The 25,211-nt window shown below is 41.4% G+C and overlaps 1 protein-coding gene across 4 annotated transcripts in view; it reads left to right on the top strand.

Moving 5' to 3' along the window:
* Positions 1-25,211, top strand: part of RYR2 (ryanodine receptor 2) — a 760,386-nt gene that overhangs the window by 442,562 nt on the left and 292,613 nt on the right. For all 4 annotated transcript variants that reach the window (XM_086679587.1, XM_086679586.1, XM_086679585.1 and 1 more), the window contains 2 exons: positions 11,162-11,245; positions 23,197-23,356. In XM_086679587.1, the coding sequence (XP_086535713.1) occupies positions 11,162-11,245; positions 23,197-23,356 (244 nt within the window). The remainder of the gene's footprint in view (positions 1-11,161; positions 11,246-23,196; positions 23,357-25,211) is intronic.

Below are 25,211 nucleotides of genomic sequence, written 5' to 3'. Positions count from 1 at the left end.
AACGGCAGATGTGCTTTTCAGTGACTCTGCCAATTGCTGTCATGAAATGTGCCACTTAACCATTGCAAACGAAAGAATGAGGTAGTATAAAATAAAGGAGGGAGAATAATGTTACATTTTAATACAGCAAAGTTCAGAAAATATTTTTGAAAGCACTATCATGTTTCTTTTATTCCTTTTCTGTCCTTGATGACCTTCTAGGACTACATTTGTTCAAATGGGTCACTTATTCTAATTCATGCTTATAGTAGGCTTATACGTTGCATCCTTTTTTATTTGTTTCAGTTTTGTGAAGGGTAAGGAGTTACTTCCATGGAACTGATTTTACCAAGGATTCAGAACATAAAACTTAACCACCTTGTCACACTCTAGGTTTCGCGTTCAAGTATATTTCTTCAAAGATGTGATAGTAATTAGCATTATGGAAATTAACATATTGGGCATAGAAGGAGTTTAGGTTCTACTATTGATTTAAAAAGAAAGGGAAATATATACAAATCAAGTAAGTTGAGAACCTACCAAAGATAAAAATTCGCAGCGTGTGCCGGTGATAAAGAATGCATAATGCATGGCTGTGACCTGTGTACCCCGTGTTTGGGATGCCCTGCCTTCCTTTCTTGTGTTCTTGATGAGAGGCTTGTACATTTCAATAAGTAATTCACAGCAGCTCACCATTTGCCCATCTTTGACAACAAAATGTTTTATTGAAAGGTCATGGTCGAAGATAATTTAGTTAAATTTGCAGTACACTCCCTATAATTTTAGTGATTGGCAACTCGGCCAGCTATTGCAAAGGGCGAATCCTGGGAAGCAGTGAGGTGGAGAAATCTCTGTATTTGCATTTAGTGTGTTGAGTTTGACTGCATGTAATCTGATCTCATTCCTAAGAGCCATTGGTGGCTGGTTTGATTAATCATCAGAGTGCATGTACCATGGTGCTGTTGCCCATGGTGAATGCTAATGACCTTTTTCATGAGCCAATTCTCAATAGTTTATGGTTTTACAATGAGCTGATTTAATCTGTTTCTTTAAAAAATTTTTTTTGAGTGTGTTTATTTATTTTTGAGTGAGAGAGATACAGAATGTGAGCTGGGGAGGGGCAGAGAGAGAGGGAGACACAGAATCTGAAGCAGGCTCCAGGCCCCGAGCTGTCAGCACAGAGCCCAACACAGGGCTCAAACTCACAAACTGCGAGCCCATAAACCGCAAGATCATGACCTGAGCCCAAGTCAGATGCTTAACTGACTGAGCCACCCAGGTGCCCCTAACCTATTTCTTTAAAAATTTACCTTAGCACCAGAAGAGACCCCACCTCTCCAAGCTTGGCCCAATCTCAGTAGTTTAGAGAAAGCACAGTAGTTTCTTCCCGTATTTTCTTTAGTCCTTTGTTTGAAAGTCTCCAGAGCAAAGAAGGAGAGAACAACTTTGACTTTGGTTGGTATAGGTTCAAGCACTTGCTGTTCTAAAGGAATCTTAGATTTTTCTGAACCTTAGATTTTCTTCCCTCATTGAAATGGGGGTCATAGTGAATCTACCTTGTGGAATTGTGGGGACTAAATCGTAGAATACTGATGAAGCCTTGAGCACTACATGTCTGACACTCCATAAGAATATCATGGGGGTGATTAACACTTTATTCATTTGAATTCTGAGAAGTGCCAAGTAACAGAGAAGCAAAAGATTACTCCAGCATATCCCTTATTTGGGGTTAAAGGGTTATTTTAAGTGAATTTGAATTTTGGATGCTCTTCTGTGAATTTTTTGTTGTTGTTGTGCCAATTGTTGAGAAAAGACAACGTCAGATTTGATAGTCGTCTGTGTACTGTAGAGTTCTGCAGACTTCTGGCACCTTCTCTCAGGACGGCACAGTGGTTACAGCATGCCTGCCAAGCCCTGTCCCCAGTTTAACCAGTGTTCCTAAAATCTTAGTTTCTGATTTATTCCCAGTATTTTCTGAATTCCAGATATTAAATTTTTTTTTTAATTTTTTTTTCCAACGTTTATTTATTTTTGGGACAGAGAGAGACAGAGCATGAACGGGGGAGGGGCAGAGAGAGAGGGAGACACAGAATCAGAAACAGGCTCCAGGCTCTGAGCTGTCAGCACAGAGCCCGACGCGGGGCTCGAACTCACGGACCGCGAGATCGTGACCTGGCTGAAGTCGGACGCTTAACCGACTGCGCCACCCAGGCGCCCCCAGATATTAAATTTTTTTAAGCTTATGTATTTATTTTGAGAGACAGAGATGCATGGGTGGGGGACAGGTAGAGAGAGAGGGAGAGAGAGAATCCCAAGCAGGCTCTGCACCATCAGCACGGAGCCCAATGTGGAACTTGAGCCCATGAAACCGTGAGATCATGACCTGAGCCAAAAACAAGAATCAGATGCTAAACTGACCAAGTCACCCAGGCACCCACCCCGATCTTAATTATTGAATAAATGACTTATGTTTGGGAAGTGAAAGTTATAATGATTTTTAATCAACATATTGTATACTTGCATAGAATCTTTCTTTGGAAGGGGCGCCTGGGTGGCTCAGTTGGTTAAGCGGCCGACTTCGGCTCAGGTCATGATCTCGTGGCCCGTGAGTTCGAGCCCCGCGTCGGGCTCTGTGCTGACAGCTCAGAGCCTGGAGCCTGTTTCAGATTCTGTGTCTCCCTCTCTCTGACCCTCCCCCATTCATGCTCTGTCTCTCTTTGTCTCAAAAATAAATAAACATTAAAAAAATTTTTTTTAGATAAAAAAAAAGAATCTTTCTTTGGAAGTTAACAAAAATCGAGGAAGACTATGACAGTGTTTTTCTTCTGGTCAAGTAGTTTTTTCCTTAAAATTATTTTTGGGAAATGTGATTTGTTTGCATATGTATGTAGGGAGGGATGAGATGAGGAATCGGGACACAGGGACACCAAGGGGAGCAATATGGAACCAGGGGAGAAAAGTAGCAGTTAAGAGAAAAGGAGTGATTTTTGTTTAAAAGAGCATGTTTCCTGGGCGCCTGGGTGGCTCAGTTGGTTAAGCATCCGACTTCAGCTCAGGTCATGATCTCGTGGTTTGTGAGTTTGAGCCCCACGTTGGGCTCTGTGCTGACAGCTCAGAGCCTGGAGCCTGCTTCGGATTCTGTGTCTCCCTCTCTCTCTGCCCCTCTCCCACTTGTGCTCTGTCTCTCTCTGTCTGTCAAACATAAATAAAATGTAAAAGAGCAGGTTTCCCTTCTAGTTTTGTATCTTATTTTAGTTCAGTCTCTTGCTGGCAACAGTTTTCCCCGTCTCTAAATATTGTGACTCTTCTTACCGTTTATTTATTTATATTTGAGAGAGAGGGAGCACAAGCAGACAGAGACAGAGAAGGAGGCACAGAATCTGAAGGAGGCTCCAGGCTCCAAGCTGTCAGCACAGAGCCCAACATAGGGCTTGAACCCACGAAGTGTGAGATCATGACCTGAGCTGAAGTCAGACACTCAACCGACTAAGCCACCCAGGCTCCCCTAAATATTGTGATTCTTTCTGTTCAGTCCTGGGCTCAGTCTTCTCTCTGTTGCAAAGTCTTCGGGCATTCTCCTCCCACGCAGATACCACACAGGTGCGGACAACTCCCTAGATGTACATCTGTACCCCAGACACCTGCCCTGTGTGTCTCCCGTTCTTCAATTGGTATTTTCCCTGTTTGCGTCTGAGGCACCTTGACCTACAGACTTTCGTCCCCTGTGAATGGCATCTCCACTCATCCTGCTGCATAGACTAGAAGCTTAGGAGTCATCCTGGACTCCTCCTTTTGTTTGATCCCTGCATCCAACCCATCATCAGGTCCTCCCAAGTGTATCTCCAGTCTTTCCCCTTCCCCGGTTTCCACAGCACTCCTCTCAGTCTGAGCCATCATCACGTGTCACCTAGACTGTCACGGGAATCTCCTCACTGCCCCCCCGCCCCCCCACTTGGCTTCTTCCAATTCATTCTGTGCACAGCAGCAGGTCTCGGCTGCCCGGATGCAGTCATATACATGTTGCTTAGAACTGTTCGGTGGGTCCCCACTGCACTTAATCATCAAATGTCCCAGCCTCATGGGTCTGTATAAGCCCTGGGCGATCTGACACCTCCCACTTCTCAGTGTATCTAACTCCTGCCCTTGTTCCAGCCCCGTGGTTTCTTCCCTCCACTGATTCACATTTTGTCCTGCCTCCTATATGCCGTTCCTTTGGCCTGGAAAGTTCTTTGCCTTACTCCTAGATAGGCCCCTCCCTACCCATTCCTCACCGTTAGGCTTAAATGTACTTCCTCGATGAGACCTTCCCCATGACCTCCCCACTCTCTCTTATAACACCTTGTAGTATTTTTTATAGCTCTCAACACAATTTTTAGTATTACTTTCTGAGTTATTTAATATGTTAATATTTACTATTGGACTGGAAGCTCTATGAAGGTAGGGGCCGTGATGTTTTCTTTTGTTTCGTTTTCATTCACCGTCATAATACCTGGTTCCAACAAAGCATCCAGCACAGAAAATTTACTCTGTTGCCAAATTGCTTGGATATTGCAGGTGTACCTCAAACTTTGTGATTTGTTTAACCCCTCCAGTCTCAGGCTTTTAAAAAGCGTTCTTCCCCTCGAATGGTGAAGCACCCCCGTAACACACACCAGCTATCTCAGAGTCGCTTCTCTTTCCCCTCACCCAGGGTCTTCTAATGATCCTCTAGTCCATCCACTTAATTCTTTTCTTCCATCGCTAATGATGCGATTAGCCCTCCAGCCCCTCCCGTGCTACCGGCGTCCCGTACCACATTAACCTAAGCTACCATTATTAACCATCTGAAAGTGGCATGCACTCCCCACGGGTCCAGCGGAAATGTATACATTCTCCTCTCTTCTCCTTCCGTGCTTGGTAGCCAGCTGGTCGTTTCTGAACACTTAGGTCTCCACGTCATTCTCCCAATTTACATTTTTTTTTTATGTTTATTTATTTTTGAGAGTGAGAGAGAAGATGGATGAGCAGAGAAAGAGGGAGACACAGAATCCGAAGCAGGCTCCAGACTCTGAGCTGTCAGCACAGAGCCCGACGGGGGGGTGGGGGCTCAAACCCATGAACCGTGAGATCATCACATGAGCTGAAGTCGAGGCCCAACCGACTGAGCCACCCGGGCACCCCCACAATTGACATTCTTTTAAAGCAGCTTTCCACCGATCTTTAGATGAAGACAGGGCCTTAATTTGTATAAAAGTCTACAAAGTCTGGCCTCCTGTCTAACCAGCTTCATCCTATGGGAGGGCTACTCTCTCTCTGTCTTGCCATCACACTAGCCTTTTCTGACTCACCTGTTTGCATATTTCTTTCCAGCACAGGGCTTTCTATGTGTCCTCTTCCTGGGAGGTTCCTCTCTGGGCCCTGTTCTCATCCCTTACATCTCCGATCGCTTCCTCAGGAAACATTTGCGGTTTCAGTAAACATTCCCTGACGCAGTAAGGCCCCCTTTTGTGGACACGCGCCCCTTCTGTATCTCTCAGCATAGACACTTCCTCTCCTGGTTTGTGTAATCACAGGATGGCCTCTCCACCCGACCCTGCATTTCTTGGGGGCGGGCTTCTCATTTACCCACCATTTTTCAGACTTTACCCAGAACCTGGTAAATGTTCTTTGAATGAGTGAAGCAATGAATAGGCAATAAAGCTCAGTCTGTAACCAGGCTCTTCCATACCAAGTGCTCGTCATCTGCAGGGTGCCTCGTGTTCCCTCCGTGGCTCTATGCCAGTCTGTTTACCTGTTTCCTGTAAGTCTGCTGTAAGTACTACAGTGCCACATGGACCAGTTCCGGCTGTTTAATCTAGTAGTATTTACTGAAGACATGTGCAAGTTACTGCAGATATCTGCGGTTACTAAGACAGAGACAGGGAACCTACTGTCGGGTAGTCTGTTTCTGCTCCGTTATTCTGTTCTTCTCTGCTGTGGACCAGGACACCTAGCCTCGCCCAGGCTTCCCTGGGCACGCTTTGTAGTGTGCTCTTCTCTCCTCATTCCTCAGCAGACTCTTTTTTTTTTTTTTTAAATATTTTGATAATGCATTCCAATATAATCCTTTTGTTTGTTTTTAAATGTTTATTATTTTTGAGGGAGAGTGTGAGCGGGGGAGGGTGAGGGGAGGGGGCACAGAGGATCTGAATTGGGCTCTGCGCTGACAGGAGCGAGCCCAGTGTGGGACTCAAACTCGGGAACCATGAGATCATGATCTGAGCCAAAGTCAGACGCTCAATTGACTGAGTCACCCAGGTGCCCCTACTCCTCAGCAGACTTTTAAACGTCTTAAACATGTGAGTTAAACAGCATTAAACCAGATACAGTGGTTTTAATACAGATAATACAGAGACCAATTCAAAGAACTTGGGGTGGTTGATAATTTCACTAAATAGATTTTTTAAATGATCTGTTGCTCTGATTTTAAAACCTCCTTGGATTAGGCATAGAATTCTTAGATATAAAGCCAAAACACATGATCAATAAATTGCATTTTATATACAGCAAAACCTTTTGTACTTCAGAAGAAACTATGAAGAAACTTTTGACGAGAAAAGCCACAGACTGGGAGAAAATACTTATATGTCATATAAATTATGTCATACATATCATACATTATATTTGTAGACTTTGTAGAAAATAAGGGGAAGTCCTGCTAAAGGATTTGTATTCAGAATATATAAAGAGTTCTTACAACTCAACAATAAGAGTACATACAGCCCAATTAAAAATAAACAAAGCATTTGAGCATGTATTTTACCAAAGGTCTATGAATGACTAGCAAGCACATTTATAAAATGCTTAACATCATAGCTCATTAGGAAAATGCAAGTGAAATCATAATGAAATACTTCACACACATTCGAAGGGCTATGACATAAAAGACCGGAAAACCCCCATTAATTTACCAAACAACCTAGCAATTCTACTCCTACACATGTAACTAAGAGAAATGAAACCTTATATCCATGGAAAGACTTTTGTATGAAGGTCTGCAGAAGCATCTTCATAGAAGCATTATATGTAATAGTCAAAAGGTTGAAACCATGCAAATGTTCATAAACTTATGAAAGGAGAGACAAAATGTGATGTAGCCCCACAATGGGATACTTTTCAGCAATAAAAGGAGATAAGCTACTGGTAAACATTATAACATTCATAAACCTAAAAAACATTAATCTGAGTCAAAAAAGCCTGGCACAAAAGATCCTAATTTATATGATTCTTTAAAAAAAAATTTTTTTTAACGTTTATTTATTATTGAGAGACAGAGAGACACAGAGCATGAGCATGGGAGGGGCAGAGAGAGGAGGAGATGCAGAATGTGAAGCGGGTTCCAGGCTCCGAGCTGTCAGCACAGAGCCCGACGCGGGGCTTGAACTCACAAACTGCGAGATCGTGACCTGAGCCAAAGTCAGACGCCCAGCCGACTGAGCCACCCAGGCGCCCCTGTATGATTCTTTTTATATGTAATTTTTAGAAAAGGCAGATCTACGGAGCCGGAATATAGATTAGTGGTTGCCTGGGGGAGGTGGGGTCGGAGTGAGGAATGAGTGCAAACAGGCATGAGGAACTTGGTGAGATGAGATATTCTAAAACTGGATTGTAGTGATGGTCGTACAACTTTGCAGGTTTATTAAAACAGTAATAAATTAACCTTTTCGAGGTACATTTCTGACCTGACAGCTTCTAATTCTATCTTTCTAAATTTTTTTTTTTCAACGTTTATTTATTTTTGGGACAGAGAGAGACAGAGCATGAACGGGGGAGGGGCAGAGAGAGAGGGAGACACAGAATCGGAAACAGGCTCCAGGCTTTGAGCCATCAGCCCAGAGCCCGACGCGGGGCTCAAACTCACGGACCGCGAGATCGTGACCTGGCTGAAGTCGGACGCTTAAACGACTGAGCCACCCAGGCGCCCCTAATTCTATCTTTCTGAGCATAATCCTCAGTAACCTGTCTGTTGTCCATCCACCTAAGTGTGAGTCCCTCAGTGTGGCATTCAAGGCCCTCACTTAATGTATAGTCAAGTTCTCCATTCATTGTAATCAGAAGATTTCTCAGTGGGTGTGCCCTCAAAGATCGAATTGTCAGAGTTTAAGATAGATCCTAATATTATTGTCACCTTGAGTTCCCTCAGAGCTGGGTCTGGCATCCTCCTGATGGTTTCATAGCTTTCTACGTATCTCATTGGACACAGGACACTGAATTGTAATTAACTATTGCTGTAGTCCTCACTGACCAGTAAGCTTATCCCCAGAATTTAGGACAGGGCCTACCACTAGTGATGTTCAGGAGATATTTATTGAATAGTTAAATGAATGAAGGAATAATGACAAAAAACTTCCTGTCCTATGGACACTGATTGAATACGTGTAACCCATGTTTGTTCTCTGAGTGTGTTTTCTATTCTTCTATTAATGATCAGTCTCATTTTTTAAAATTGTTTTTAAGTTTATTTATTTTTGAGAGACAGACAGAGAGAGTGAGTGGGGGAGGGACAGAGGGAGACAGAGAGACAGAATCCCAAGCAGGCTCCATACTGTCAGCACAGAGCCCGATGTGTGGCTTGAACTCACAAACCATGAGATCATGACCTGAGCCGAAACCAAGAGTCAGACGCTTAACTGACTGAGCCGCCCAGGTGCCCCATGCTCGATCTCATTTTTTTTTTTTTTTAATTTTTTTTTTCAATGTTTATTTATTTTATTTTTGGGACAGAGAGAGACAGAGCATGAACGGGGGAGGGGCAGAGAGAGAGGGAGACACAGAATCGGAAACAGGCTCCAGGCTCTGAGCCATCAGCCCAGAGCCCGACGCGGGGCTCGAACTCCCGGACCGCGAGATCGTGACCTGGCTGAAGTCAGACGCTTAACCGACTGCGCCACCCAGGTGCCCCTCGATCTCATTTTAATTGGCACATTCTCTAGGTAATTTTTATAGCTTCAGTCAGTTCTTGATCTGTCCATACTTATGCAGGTTAACACTTGAAGGGTAATTTCACAGGATCATCTGAATTTTACCACGTTTAACCTAAAATTTAAGTTGATGACAGTTGTTGTGTAAATATACATAGCTGTACCTATCTATGCCATCTATCTATCTCCAGATTTTCATTTTTAAGATGTTGTGGAGGATAAGTGTAAATGAATTGTAGATATTTGCCACATCCCTTCTGGAACTGACTAGAACCTAGGAATTCTGTAATCCAAAAAGGATTAGCCATTGTCTCTTATTCTGTTGGGATAGGAGAAACCACTCATTGTCATGGCTACTAAAGGCACATTGTTCCATATAAACCTGGGGGACTTTAAAGGTTGAGTTCTACATGTGAATGGTAAGGATATTTCTCAGGAAAAGCAATGAAAGGTCATTCAGGGGAGGAAAAGATAGAGTATCTTAAAAAAAAAAATGGATAAACCCTTCCTGGCAAACAGGGACCCCTGATAGACATTTGCAAACAAGATTTTTTTTCTAGATAGAAAGTTCAGTAAAGGATTAAAAACATATGGGCATTTGTGTCTACTAAAGGTTGCATTTCAAACCAGTGGTAAAAGGTGAATTATTTGGTAAATATTTTATGAAGAATTAGGTATCCATCTGGAAAAAAAAATAAAGTTAAGCTGTGCCTGAAGCTAATAGACCCCCCTGACCATCACCCCCACACAGGAAAGCATGGACATTTTTCTTCAAATGACTTTACAAATGGGGTATCTCTAAGTGCCACATAAAATTCAGAAGCTATAAGAAAAGATGGTAAGTTTCAGTTATATAAAAACATATTTGAGATTCTGCATATAAATAGCACTAAATAAAGGAAAAAGACAGACTAGAGAAAAACATTTGCAGCTCCTATCTCAGACATAGGAAGAGCTTCTAAAATGCAATAAAAAACCCAAATCTAATGGAAAAGTGAACAAATAATATTTTCAAAGAAAAAAAGTACAGGTACTCTTAAGAATATGAAAAAAGCACTCAGATACACTTAGAATATGAAAAATACAGGAGCGCCTGGCTGGCTCTGCTGGTAGAGCATATGACTGTTGGTCTTGGGGTTGTACGTTTGAGCACCATGTTGGGTGTAGAGGTTACTTAAAAGTATAATCTTAAAAAAGCAAATCAAAATGGTAATGAGATACCCTTTTAACCGACTAATTGGCAAAGCGTAAGTAGTTTGGTAACTGTGTATGGGAAACAGGCGATGTTGTAGACTGCTGGTGGGAATGTAAGTTATTATCAACTCTATAGACATTTGATAATATTTATGAATCCTTATTTTATCTGATTTATTTTGAGAGCTAGAGACAGAACCAGTGGAGGAGGGGGAGAGAGAGAGGGGGACAGAGGATCTGAAGCAGGCTCTGCACTGACAGTAGAGAGCCTTACGTGGGGCTCAAACCCACGAGCTGTGAGATCATGACCTGAGCCGCAGTTGGATGCTCAACTGACTGAGCCACCCAGGAGTCCTATAAATCTTTAAAATGTATATACCCTGTGACTCAGTAATCCCATGTCTAGGAATTTTTAACCTACAGATGAAGGATACAGTACATGTACTAAATGTATGAGGTTGTTCATTGTGGCATTGTTTGTAATAACAAAAGACTAGGTATGAACAGAGAACTGGGTAAAAACATTCTGATACATCCAACTAATGGAGAACTTCAAAGTTCTTGAAAAATAAGCCAGCTCTTTATGAAAGAACCATATATCAAAGTTATGGTGCAAAGTCAAGACAGAAAATTGCAGAGAACTATACTCATTGTGTAAAAGGGAACAAAGAAACAATACACACACACACACACACACACACACACACACACACACACACACCCATACATGTGTGTTAGAGACTGCACAGACTAGAGCAGGATATTCAAGAATTGGAAGCAATCAGTGCCTTTAGGGAAAGAAACAGGACCACAGGGAGGGGTTTGGAGAAAGACATACTATTCGCTTGTTTTTTTGTGATGTTTCAATTTTCAATGTCTTACTCATTACTCAAAACTAAATACTTTATAAGCGTTTTTCCTTTGCATCAACAATTTCTTCTCTGCTTTCAAGGTTGACCGTCCTACCTTATTCCCATCCGCTATTGTGTTGGGTTATTCCAGACATAGAAAGGGAGTTCTTACAGCTCATCTCTGGTTTTGTTTTCCAGGACTTTGTTGGCATTAGGATGTCATGTGGGAATAGCAGATGAACATGCTGAAGAAAAGGTGAAAAAAATGAAGCTGCCCAAGAAGTAAGTTGAACGTCTAAACATTAGTCTATGCATCAATTTAGTGCACCCAAATAACTCTTTTTTTAATTGTATTTAAATCCAAGTTAGTTATCAAATAGTGTAGTAACAGTTTCAGGAGTAGAATTTAGTGATTCATCACTTATATATAACACCCAGTGCTCATCTCAACAAGTGCCTGCCTAATGCCCATCCCCCATTTAGCCCATCCCCCTACCCAGCAGCCCTCAGTTTATTCTCTGTATTTAAGAATCTCTTATGTTTTATCCCCCTTCCTGTTTTTATATTATTTTTGCTTCCCTTCCCCTATGTTCATCTGTTTGACTTCTTAAATTCCACATGAGTAAAATCATGTATCTGTCTTTCTCTGACTTACTTCGCTTAGCATAATAGCCTCTAGTTCCTTTCATGTTATTGCAAATAGCAAGATTTCATTTTTTTAAATCACTGAGTAATATTCCATTGTATACATACCATATATACACATTGTTTTTAACCATTCACCAGATGATGGACATATGAGCTCTTTCCATAATTTAGCTATGGTTGATAGCTGTAAACATTGGGGTGATGTGCCCCTTTGATTTAGCATTTAAAAAATTTTTTCTTTAATGTTTATTTGCTTTTGAGAGAGAGAGAGAGAGAGAGAGAGAGAGAGAGAGAGAGAGAGAGAGAGAGAGACAGAGTGCAAGCAGGGGAGGGAGGGGCAGAGAGAGAGACACAGAATCCGAAGCAGGTTCCAGGCCCTGAGCTGTCAGCACAGAGCCCAACACGAGGCTCGAGCCCATGAACTGTGAGATCATGACCTGAGCTGAAGTCAGATGCCTAATCGACTGAGCCACCCAGGCGCCCCTTGAATCAGCATTTTTGTATCCTCTGGATAAATACCGAGCAGTGCAATTTCTGGGTAGTAGGGTAGCTCTATTTTTAATTTTTTGAGGAACCTCCATGCTGTTTTCCAGAGTGGCCGCACTAGTTTATATTCCCACCAGCAGTGCAAAAGTGTTCCCCTTTCAACTCAGCCTCACCCACATCTGTTGTTTCCTGAGTTGTTAAGTTTAGCCGTTCTGACAGCATCCAGATAACTCCTGATGGACACCTGGGTGACTTCCTCAGTAAGGAAACAAAGCTCAGGAAATATTTGGGAGTATGTTATAAAAAGTATGTTATTTTCTCTGTGTGTAGGTGTGCGTGTATTCACCTGTGCCTATATTCCTAACTGCTTATCTGTGGTTTTCTACTTTCTACAAAAAATATTCGTATAATTTAACTTGGTTTTTACTAAAAGAATATATATTTTTTAAAATGTTTTTTAAGGTTTATTCATTTTTCAGAGACAGAGAGAAAGAGTGGGAGTGGAGGTGGGGCAGAAAGAGAGGGAGACACGGAATCTGAAACAGGCTCCAGGCTCTGAGCTGTCCGCACAGAGCCCGATACGGTGTTCGAACTCATGGACCGTGAGATCATGACCTGAGCCGAAGTTGGACCCTTAACCGACTGTAACACCCAGGTGCCCCACTAAAAGAATATATTTTAGGAATAGTTATAAAGTTGGCATTATTATCAACATTTTACGATCAGAATCTGAGACTATGAATGCTATAGGGGTGATTTTACCTGCTGGGCTACAGCCTCTATTCCGTGATCCTGTTTAACTTCTCAAAACCTCACCTTTCTCAGCTGCTAACAGATGATACCTTCTTCATAAGGATATTTGGGTATTAAGTGAGAAGTGTTAAAGAAATGATTGCTATATCCTGTTATTGTTTTTGCTTTATTTCAGTTTCCAGGAGGTACACACATTGTAGATAGGAGGTCTGGAAATGTGTTCAGTAATATCATGAAGATTAAAGCAAAGCAGCCACCCCGTAATCTCCATCAGTCACCCTGGCTTTGTGTTACCCCAGATAAACACAAAATCTAAATAGAAATAGTGTGGGAAGCCTGAGTGACTCAGTGGGTTAAGCATCTGACTCTTGATTTCTGCTCAGGTCGTGATCCCAGCGTGGTGGGATGGAGCCCGTGTTGTGCTCCACTCTGAGCTTGGAGCCTGCTTAAGGTGCTGTCTCTCTGCTTTTGCCCCTTTCCCCTGCTTGCACGCTCTCTTCCTTAAAGAAACAAACAAACAAGCAAACAAATAAATAAATAATTTTTTTAAACGGGGGATAAAAAGAAGGAACATCAGGCAAGTCATGTTGCTGATGTCACGCTTGTACCCGGCATTTTAGAAACTAGGAGCATTGTAATAAACAAAGCCCCAGCCCTTATTGAGTGTACATCTACAGAAGTCTGTTCCTCTTCTGTTAGATTTATTCCTATGTGTCTCATCTATTTTAGATATTAAGGATTTCTTTCTTTTTGTCATTGCACATGATCTCTAAATGATATTTTAAAAGATATCAATCTAGCAATATTACTAAATTTATTGTTAAAAAATAACTCTGCAGATTCTTGGAGTTTTCCATGTAATAATAATATTACCTGATATTGATGGCATTTTGTTTTCTTCCTTTCCAATATGCCTACTGTTTTTCTTGTGTCATTGCATTGGCTATGTTGAATATCTCAGGTAATAGTAGCTTATAGTGTATCATTCCTGAATCTTAAAAAAAAACAAACAAAAAAAAAAAAAAACTTTGGGGTTTAAGTACCTTGTAGATTATTAATGGATCCCATTATTATTATTATTGTTTGAGAGAAAGAGAGAGAGTGCTAGTGGGGAAGGAGCAGAGAGAGAAGCCTAAGCAGGCTCAGCACTGTCAGTGCAGAGCCCGATGCAGGGGTGAATTCTGGGAACCATGATATCATGACCTGAGCCAAAATCAAGAGTCGGATGCTCAATTGACTGAGCCACTCAGGCACCCCTTAGCCCTCCTTTTAATCAACAAATTAGACATTCATACAGAAACGAGAGCATCTTTGTGGAGGTTTCTGGATTTTGCACCTTACTCCAAGAGACCCAGCAGGAATCTCACTCACCAGTTCAGATGGTAGGAGACAGACAGACCCCAAAGAAACCTTAGAACCTGATTAACAGGTGCAACTGCCCAGATCCCTCTTGTGGCTGTTTGGGCAAGAATTGGGTGAGTGCTGAACTGAGCAGACTCTCATCCACTACAGAGAGCTTGCAGAAATCTAGCCCTTCAAAAGGGAGATTCCAGTACACCATTGAAGAAGAAAGGAAAGGAGGGGTGCCTGGGTGGCTCAGTTGGTTAAGCGGTTAAGTGTCCGACTGTGGCTCAGGTCATGATCTCATAGTTCATGAGTTCGAGCCCCATGTCAGGCTCTGTGCTGACAGCTCAGACCCTGGAGCCTGCTTCGGAGTCTATGTCTCCCTCTCTCTCTGCCTCTCCTCTACTCATGCTCTGTCTCTGTCTCTCTGCCTCTCTCTCTCTCTCTCTCTCTCTCTCTCTCTCTTTCTCTCAAAAATAAATAAATATTAAAATAAAAAGAAAGGAAAAAGGAAAAAATGAGTTTAGTCATGGTGAAGTGGTAGGAGAAATTTTCTGGACACTGCCCTACCTCCAAGAAGGTGCCTTTTGGGGCTGATTTATCTAGTGAAGGTGACCTGTCCCACAGGAAAAGAGGAAGATGGTGAGAGAGGACCCAGCTTCCCCAGCTGGCAAGATGCAGCTTGAGATACCCATTTCTGTCCATCAGCACCCAGTTACTATGTGGGAGCTTAGTGGGTAGAAGCTTAGGGAGGATTTGGGGAAAGAGGAAGATAATATTTGCAGACATTGAATCTGGTCAGCAGAAAGTCCATCTAGAAGCCTTTGGGAATGACATGCCCTACCCCATCTCCCTACCCAGTCCATGGGCCTCCCCAGCTCACTAAGTGCTAAACCCATAGTTCTCCCCTACTCCGCTGCCGCCTTTGTGTGTGTGTTCCCAGGGAACTCCAGGAGACAGGGAGTATGCTCAGAGAACAGGCCACACATGGTGGGCAGGGAAGTAACCATAAACTTGAAATATAACACTCCCCTCTGCAAATCAAAAAAAGAGGTTTCTAATTACCCGCCTGGCCAACTCTAAGAACCAGAGAAGACACAAGAGCTGGTTAAGAGGGTCTTGGCAATTTCAAATGCAAAAGCAAAAATGCATACCTATAAGCAACGTGAAAAATCAAGAAGTGTAGAGTCACAAAAGGAAAATAATTCTCCAGCAACCAAGCTCAAAGACATAGAGTATTAGGAGCTGATAAAGAATTTAAAGTAACCGCTCTGAAGAAATTCAGCACGTTAAGAGGAAACTCAGAAAGAGGATCCGGTGAAATCAGGAATCAGGAGTAATGTTAATAAACAAAAGGAGATCTTTACCAAGGCAATTGAGATTCTAAAAAAGAACTAAAGGTAAATACTAGACCTGAATAAGTCAGGGAATGAGATGAAGAATGCAGAGGAGAAAATCTGTCACAAGGCAGACCAGGGGTAAGAAGGACACGTGGCTTGGAGGACATGAACATAGAATTAATATAGTTAGAAGAAGAGCGGGACCTGAGTTTAAGACTGAGCTACCCAGGTGCCCCCCAAAACTATAGGTTTAAGTGAAAAGAAAATCCTTGTCTAAATACCAATGCCATTTATTAAAACTTTTCTTCAGTACTCATGTGTATTAATAAATCAGCACAGAACATAGGACCAGGAACTTATTGTCTGACTGTATCACTGGGAATAATAGGTAATGTTGAATTATGAATTGGTAGTGTTTAGATTGTCTGAGAGGTCTTTAAATCCAGTGACAAATCCCCTCCTTACCCCACTACCTTCTTACCACTAATGCTAATGAAGTCCCTGGTGGTGTTGGGAAATGGAGGGGTAAGTGGTGTCTCAGGCATATTGAGCCACATAAAAGGCTAAGAATGATCATCTAAGGCTAAGAATGCATGTATATAGATACAAATGACTTTTTGAGATGAAGGCTTGGATGCTGAATGTGTGGACCCATGACATAGTACATGTACCAAATTCAGTTGGTGTAAATATTTACCTAAGTGAAAGGCAGTGTTACAAATACCATTGGATTTTTTCTGTCATGGTGAGGCACTGTGATCACGAAAAAACAAAACCGGTTTATAGACTTCTTTTCTGTGTAAACAGTAAATTTCACAAACCACAAATTAAAAAATGCGCTAGCGTGCAACGTTCTTTATTTTCTCTGATCAGGTTTAATCTTGCATTCAAGCCCAATGGGCCTTGCACCAGAATGAAGCTTAGTATTAGAAACCTAATCCTAGTCTTTTCAGGGAAAACTCTGTTAAAATCGTTGTTTTCTGTGTTTATTCTCACCTTTAAATTTTTGATTGAAATGGCATATTCTCCAAGCGGTTTTTCTTGACATCTTAAAAAAAATAAAATAAAATAGTTCCCTATGTAAAATTGTACTTTTCCCCATGTCCCCTCTTCTACTTCATTTTTCCCCGTAGCACTTACATCTTCTAACATACTATTGTTTTACACTTTGTTTACTGCCTACTTGCATCCGAATATAATTCCCATAGACTTTTTTGTCCATATTGTTCAGTGATATATCATTAGTTCCTGGAATAGGGCCTAAAACATTCTACCGCCAAATGAATATTCATTGTTGAATTTGAATTGAAGGTCTACCTTCCTCTTACTCCCAGGACCACCTGTGTTTAGGACACTCACCCAATGGGGAGCGAACACTGGATCCATCGTCCACCTCATTTGACTGTGCTGCCAGGACTGATTTATGTCAAAGAAAACCAGAGCTGGACAGGAGTTAAAGCCATAAAGGCAAATTGTATTCAGGAACTTTTGCAAATAGGGAAGAGAGACCTATGTATGGAACTGGACTCCATTCTGAATACAACAGTGATAAGTGGGGATTTATAACCAAGGAGCAGCAGGGCTGCAGGTCAGTAGATAGAAAATTACTTAGGAAGACACATCAAGAAGGGGGATTCTGCAAGATGAACTTGATAGGATTCTTGCTGAAGGCAGACCCGGTGATGGGATAACAAGGTAGGGGATGAGGGATGCCATCCGATAGGAAGGTTGGAGGATTTTCCTTAAACTGATCGATCAGTAGGATTCTTGCTAAAATGGAACTAATTGGAACATGACAGAGCCCAAGGTCAGAGTCCTAGACAGAAAGAGGATTCAGAGGAGCCTGACTTGAGTTTGGTGTGAGTGTCTTTGTGTTTTGTCTTCATTCACCTCTGCTGGCATCTTATGGGGTGCCTGTTTTCCGCACTGGTCTTGGTAATGAGTCCACACAGTGGGTTTCTTCTTCTCACTTCTGTGAGTCCTCCAGGTCACTGCTCTTCTTTTTGCCTCTTCATTGCTAGAAACCTGAGAATATTCTCTCTGGCAACGTGGGGATTGCAGTCAGTTGGTGGAGGGAGGTGGGAGACTTGGCTGGCTGCCATATCTGTTTTTCTGTAGTCGTGCTGCACGATGAAGGGCTTGGGTGTGGGAGATTCTAGGACCTGGCCATTATCCTTGGTACACTCTGGGAACAAGACAGAAATTCACTTTGGCCGCGGGATCTACCTGGTCTCTTCCTGGGTGGGGGTTGGAGAACTCTGGCTTCCCTCTAAATCCTCCTGTTCTTCTAGGCTCCGTGGAACCTATTTGGGCAGGGCATAAGAAGTCTTTATCGGGTCTTCCTTCTGTCCCAAGGCATCTGAGCCTTGCTCTTTTGATACTCAAAAACCTAACTTTTACTGTCAGAAGGCCTTTATCTAAAAGACTATGGTCTCTGCAGTGAATTTTCAAAGTCTATTTTAAAAATCCAAACCAAGAATGGCTTTCTTTGGTCTCTCTCTTGAGATGACCCCTTCTTGGGGCACTGGATACCTTGTGGTTTTGTTTCAAAGGGGCTTTGGGATAGGGGAAGGGAGTAAAAAGAAATTGATAAAAGGGAGTTGGGTGGTGGGGGCAGGTCTCCAGGGCACTTCATCATATTACCTTTACTTAAAAACAAAGAAGTGAAGTAATAGAAGAAACATATCCCTTGTCCATTTCCCTCCTAATTTGTACATTGAAATTAATTCTCCTGTATTTGTGCTCTGGAGGAGTTTTGAATTCTCTTTCTGTTCTTTCTGTGAAAATGTCAGCCCAGTATGCATTTTTAGTAGATGTGCTTCCAGCAAAAACTTGTCCTGAATATCTCTGATGTGCAGTCATCTGAGATTTTCCCATTTGTTCCAAGGTACTTGAAGGGCGGATTTGGTTTTGAAATTTACACCTCACATCCACTGAACTTGGACATAATCTTTTCATGTTGACTGTGCATCTTTCACAGCATAATGACTTCCAAGCTTCATTTAACCTGATTCATCCTAAACAAGGAAGCTTGAGAGGTGGGAGAGGCTAGAAAAAAAAAAAAAAAAGGTTTTTCTCTTTAGTGTTTTTGGAATTCTGCCATGTTTTTGATGCCACCACTTTAATTGCCCCTTTAGTGATATTATACTGAGCACTTTATTCAGAGGCTCATTTAGAATACCTGCTTCAGAAAAATGCGGGTCAGGTGGGAATGAAGCCCAAAGTGAAATTGCTGCTTCACGTGACAACTCATCAGCGGGGTCAAGTGCTGTCATTTTTTTGTTTACATCTTCGATAATTTGGTGCAGATGACACTGGCAGTTTGCCAGTTTTGTTTCATTTTTGTTTTATTTCTCCAGGCGCAAAGGTGTTTTAGAAAAGAAACTGAAGCCCTATACATGTAGTTTATTAATCTGTTTTGTTTTGTTTTTTTTAATTACTGGATTTTATGCCACGTCAAAATAAATTAACTGAGATAATAACTACAAAAGAATTTTGAAACCTTGGAAGGTCAGTATATTGAATGTATTTATTTAATTCCATATATATTCCTCATGGGCTGCATTTCAGGATGATTGATGGAACAGGGACTTTGCATATAAAAATAAAGGAAGTAAAACGATACCTACTAACCAGACTGCAGGAGAAAGAGATCTATTGACTGATTCTGGCAGAATTTTCCCAGGAAGGTCAAAAAGGGAGAATGTAACATATCAACATCTTTAACATGAGATATTTTGTATTTGATGCATATGATGATATATTTTGAATTAATAGAATTACTATTGATACAACTTTTACCTATTATTTGAGCTACGAAATTCTACTTCCCAAGAATTATAATGGTAATCTTTCTTTCCTTTATTTCTTTTAAATTTCTGGAAATTAATCTGGAACTTTACTTGAAACCACTTAGTTTCCAGTTTACATGCAGCACAGGAAAAGCTTTGCTTTTTGTTCTTTTTCAACCACGAGAAGAGAATATTTCATATAAGCAGTTGGTTGATCTTTATGTACCTACTAAAATTACATTAATAAGGTGAAATGGACAGTATTTACCAAAGTTCATTTATGCTCCTTTTATTTTTTTTTTTATTTTTTTTTTTCAACATTTATTTATTTTTTTTTGGGACAGAGAGAGACAGAGCATGAACGGGGGAGGGGCAGAGAGAGAGGGAGACACAGAATCGGAAACAGGCTCCAGGCTCTGAGCCATCAGCCCAGAGCCCGACGCGGGGCTCGAACTCACGGAGCGCGAGATCGTGACCTGGCTGAAGTCGGACGCTCAACCGACTGCGCCACCCAGGCGCCCCTATGCTCCTTTTAAAAAAATCCTATTTTTATATAATGATTCGATTCTTACTTTCTCAACATGTACTCCAAACGAAAATTGTTTTAAAAATCATTGTGATACTACTAATTCATATTGGTTAAGCATTCATGATGTCACCATTTTTGTTAAGTCTGTGAATTTCAAAGATATCTGTATTTTTACTATAGGTGATTTGAAGTACAACAGTATGGAAATAAGGGTCAGGGGAATGGGAGTCAGTAATTTAAGTTGGATGGGATTATTAGCCATTTAAAAGAATCACTTTATTATTTTTTTTAATGTTTATTTTTAAGAGAGAAAGCATGCACAGGAAGGGCAGAGGGAGAGAGGGAGAGAGGGAGAGAGAGAGAGAGAGAGAGAGAGAGAGAGAATCTGAAGCAGGCTCCACATAGAGAGTCAGGTATCGCGAGATCATGACCTGAGCCAAAGTCGGATGCTTAACCGACTCAGCCATCCAGGTGCCTCTAAAAGAATCTCTTGAAGCTTCAAATCCTTTCTTGCACAGGGTTATGAAGAAAAGTAAAATAAATTATAGTCTACATATGAAAATGAGCATAAACCAATTATTGTGCCATGTTAAATCAACGGATGCAAATGCATCTCCAAGGGTTTTCATTATGATCACAGATTGAAGCCAGTCTAGTAGATATTCCATGTAGGAAGAGGAAATTTTACAAGATAAAGAGAAACACTTATGTCACATATTATCCAGCTTTATACATTAGAATTTATCTATAATTTTTGACATGGAAGGACCTCCTTCCCATCTTCCACCCTTCAAACATCCCTCCCCATTCCGTATGAGATATTGCTGGAAAGCCTACCATTATTATTGGTTGTCAGGGGAAGGATTTTTTCACTTCACATGCACATACCCCTCATTAAGATGGCTTAGGCTCTAATCGATTTTTCATAGATTAGTTTCCAAACTGTATCCGGTATGTCTCCTGTCTGACAGTTAGGAGGTCTCAGGGCCATTAGAAAATGGGAGGAGAAAGACTTGTGTGCTGTTATGCTACCTCCTGCTGGGCGATGGTGGGGAAGCCAGGAGGAGGGTGTCAAGCAGAGGTGGGAAGATGGGGCGATAGAGAAGACTGAGTTCTTGATCACTGATTCTAACACTGCCTCCAGCTAGTCATGTTAAACTTGGAAATTAAACTGTGCTAGCTTGATCATATGTTGGTACTTGGAAAATAAACTCTGTTAGCTTGATCATCTGTTGGTACATTGGAAATCTATTAGCTCTTTCTTGAAGAAAATATTTTTTGAATGAGTGGCACCTGGCTGGCTCAGTCAGACGAGCATGTGACTGTGGATCTGAGGGTTGTGAGCGCAAGCCCTTCGTTGAGTGTAGAGAAAATCTTTAAATGTACATATTTTCTGAAAAAAGAACTTGTATGTAGACTGTGCTTCTAGTTTACAGATTTATCTATTTGTAACCAGAATTCTATAACATACAATGATTTGTATGAGTGGTTAAAAAATCCCATGTGATCTCTTTATATAAAAAAAAGGAAAAAAAAATATTGTTAATTACCTAAACCTGCAGAGTGCTGATTTAAAACAGAATGAAATTTCTTGTCTATAATTATAGCTTGTGACTATAAATTGAATAACATAAGGCAGGAATTAACCTTAACTGTAACAATTGCCAGACCAATCTAATCCACTTAAACAAAACAAAACAAAATATTTCTCATACTTTTGTCTATAGGTAAATGACTTATAAAATACTAGAGGTCTCCTAAGGAAATAGAAGTAACTAAGGGAAAGTCAACTGTATTCAACCTTAAAATTATTTATTGCTGTAACACATCAATTCATTCAACATATTTTTATTGAATGCTTACCATGTATCTGGTACTATTCTCCGTTTGACAGATTGTGAGGAATACGGCAGTCAAACTCTCTGCTCCAAAGAAGGTTGCCTGCTAATTCTGAGAGCCATAGCCCAGAATACTTAAAAGAAAAACGATGACATAGTTTTATCTCAAAGAGCATTTTCTCATGTTCTAATAATTTTTTTTTTTAACTTGGTATAGTTAGCTGGTTTTCTTTGTACAAAGGAGAATCTTTTGAGATGAAGCCGCATGTACTGGGGTGCCTGGGTGCCTCGGTCTGTTAAGCATCCAACTTTGGCTCAGGTCATGATCTTGCAGTTCATGGGTTTGAGCCCCGCATGGGGCTCTGTGCTGGCAGCTCAGATCCTGGAGCCTGCTTCGGATTCTGTGTCTCCTCTGTCTCTGCCCCTCCCCACTCATGCTCTGTGTCTCCCTCTCAAAGATACACAAACATTAAATAAAAATGATGCATGTACCTTTATATTCAGTATATAAAGTTAATTCTTGCAAACACTACAGATCATCAAAAGGCTGCTTATCTGCCATGCCCTGTTTCAAGTATAAAGACAGTTAGAAAAATGGATTAGAAACAGATCCTGACCTCAAGGCATAGTTGATTATAGGGAATAGAACAATGACAGAAGAATGGCAGGGAGGCAGCTATAAAATAGGCTTTGTTCAAATCTCAGTAGTTAAAAAAGAGAATGAGGCAGCTGTGTGTGTGTCTGTACAGAGAAGTAGGACAGTATTATTGCCCTAATACGTGCATGTTTAAATTTTTATATTTTCAATTTTGTATTTCTTCTGAAACATGAAAACTTATGCTCGTTTTAGTACTTTCTTTCCATTTCAGAGTATGGAAGTAGTCTCTGATAAGAATTCCCTAAAATCCAGGCCTTCCTAATATTTTAGATGATTATGCACCTGGGATTTCCTACTCTGTCTTATCCAGAGGTTTCCTAAATTATATAACCAGGGAAGTCAAAAAGGGGGAATGAATTCATAAATGCATTAAAATCTCCCTATGCAGTAATGAACAGCTAGTATCTGAAAGGACCCACAGGTTTATTAAATAAATATATGAATTTAATATAACATTTGAAAATTGAAGAAAATATAAATGGGAAGAGAAATCTATCACATGTTTTCATTGGTAACCAGTATTTTCGTTAATACTATAAAAAAGCCTCAAATATTAGGAACTCAGAAACACTAAGTCCTTCTCAACTTTGAGAGATAGGTAAGGTGTCTTATTTTAGTTTTATTGACATAAAAATGAAAACAAAGATCGCGTGGCCTTTGTGCCTAATGAGTTATTAGCGTGCATGAAGGGCTCCAGGCTTGCTGACCGACCGGCCAGCGGTCCCCAGTGTGGTGTCTGGAATCATTAGAAGTGGGTGGGGCCATAAAAAGACCCTTAGAGGGATTTCTAAGCCTGGACTTGTTTTTGAAAGGTCAATTACATATCTCTTTTGTTTTGCTTTGTAGTTACCAGCTGACAAGTGGGTATAAGCCTGCCCCGATGGACCTGAGCTTCATTAAACTCACGCCGTCTCAGGAAGCCATGGTGGACAAGTTGGCGGAGAACGCTCACAACGTGTGGGCCCGGGATCGAATCCGGCAGGGCTGGACTTACGGCATCCAGCAGGTATGTGGGCTTGAGCTTTACGGCACGTGGGCTGCAATTTACGGCATGCAACAGGTACGTGGGAATTTAGCTTCATGGCGTGGGGGCTGAGATTTACCTAAGTGGTCATCAGCATGATTCCCAACAGGAGGGATTAAATAATGACCATTTTGAAACTCATATGCATTTCTTAATGTGACTGTGCACTAAGGCCCCTCTTCAATGCTCGACTCAAGAAATCAGATGACCATAGCTCTGAGTGTTGCCGTGAGGCACTCAGTGAATGTTAACTAGAACAGAGATTTATAAGGCAGTTTTGTGGCATTTGTCTCTCTGAGGTTGTGTTTAAGGAGAAACCTTTGAAATAATGAGAAGATGGGGATAAGATAATAATAAAAGAGGACCACAATTCCTTATTCGAATCCCCTGGGGCCAGATGAATTCCAGAATCGAGATATTTTTTTGGGTTTCTGGGACGTTGATGTGGTGACATATTACGTGTTACTTAGCACTCCCAGCAGGGCAGCAAAATGCTGCTACTAATTGTTCAGCACAGCGTAGGCATGATAATACCAGGAGGGATAAATAAAGACTATAAACAGGCTCGCATCAATTCAGATCATGTTTTACCACCAACCGAGTTTTTGTTAAACTTTGGTAAAAACTGAGTTTTCAGCGCTTTATGGATTTCAGAGCCATGGATCTCCATTAATGGGTGGCCCCCGTGGGAGTGACAGTCATTGAGTACATATTGGAATAAACATGGCAGAGGGGTGAAGAGCAAATTTTAGCTTTACCTCCTTGTCACCATGTGACCTTGGGAAGGCTACTTAAATTCTCTGTGCCACTGAGAATTTAAGGCTACTTAAATCCTTAAATTCTCTGCGCCACTGTTTTCCTCATCAGGAAGTGATTTAACTTCATTATATAACTTCTGTCTGAGAAAGGCTGATAACAGTGCCTGCCTTCTAACGCACACAGAGAGCAGTTTGCTATTATATTAGGTGCCAGTCACCACACCCAGACGTTTACATGTATTCTTTTTAACTCGCAACAACAGTTACGTCAGGGAGAATGGTTTTTATTCCCGGTTCATGTGTGTACAGGGGGCCTTATTGAGAGCACTGCACTCAGTGCGGCACAGCTAGCAGGTGGCAGACACAGCTTGGGATCAAGGCTTCTGACTCCAGAGCCAAAAATTCTTCACTTCCTTGTTCCTTGTTGCCTCCAGCCAGCTCATTTTGGGGCTGCCGTGACTTAAAAATTTTTCGGGAATAAAATGGATTCTTACTTACAGGCTTAGACTGTGGTTTGATATACAGCCTCAGTGTTGACTTGAAAAAATGAATTTCCCAAATCCTTCTAAGCTGGTGACTTTTTGCCATTGGGAAGGCTAAAGAAAACTTGAATAGCCTTGAGTGGCCTCATAAAATATATGTTTATGTTGAATTAAGCCGGCTATAACAGGAGAATGTCGGCACTAAATCTGCTTAAGCATTGTGTGTGTGTGTGAGAGAGAGACAGAGAGAACCTGATTCTTACACCCCAGAGGGCTAAGGGGTCCACACTGGCTCTCTGCAAAAGGAGGGCTTACTTGCCTTGAAGGCCACATGGCGGTGTCAGACAAACCAGGATTTCCCTGATGTCCGTCTCTTCCTCGAGGGATGTTCTTTCCTGTTCATGCATTTCCTCCTACAAGCCTAAGGCTCTGTTTGAGCCGGCCAGAGCTCTCATTGAAATCCTTTCCCCATTCCCTCTCCCAGCTCCCACCCCTTCCCTCCACCGAATTCCCCACTGACATAACTCATGTTTGCTGGATTATTTGAACAAGCGTTGTCTTGAATTTTCCATCACCTTCTTGTTAGCGTAATCTAGT

This window comes from Puma concolor, chromosome D2 (assembly GCF_028749965.1).
Source record: "Puma concolor isolate L17-30 chromosome D2, mPumCon1.1.hap2, whole genome shotgun sequence".
Taxonomy (NCBI): Eukaryota; Metazoa; Chordata; class Mammalia; order Carnivora; family Felidae; genus Puma; species Puma concolor.
Note: the sequence above shows the minus strand (reverse complement) of the source record. Positions and strands in the feature narration are given on the sequence as shown.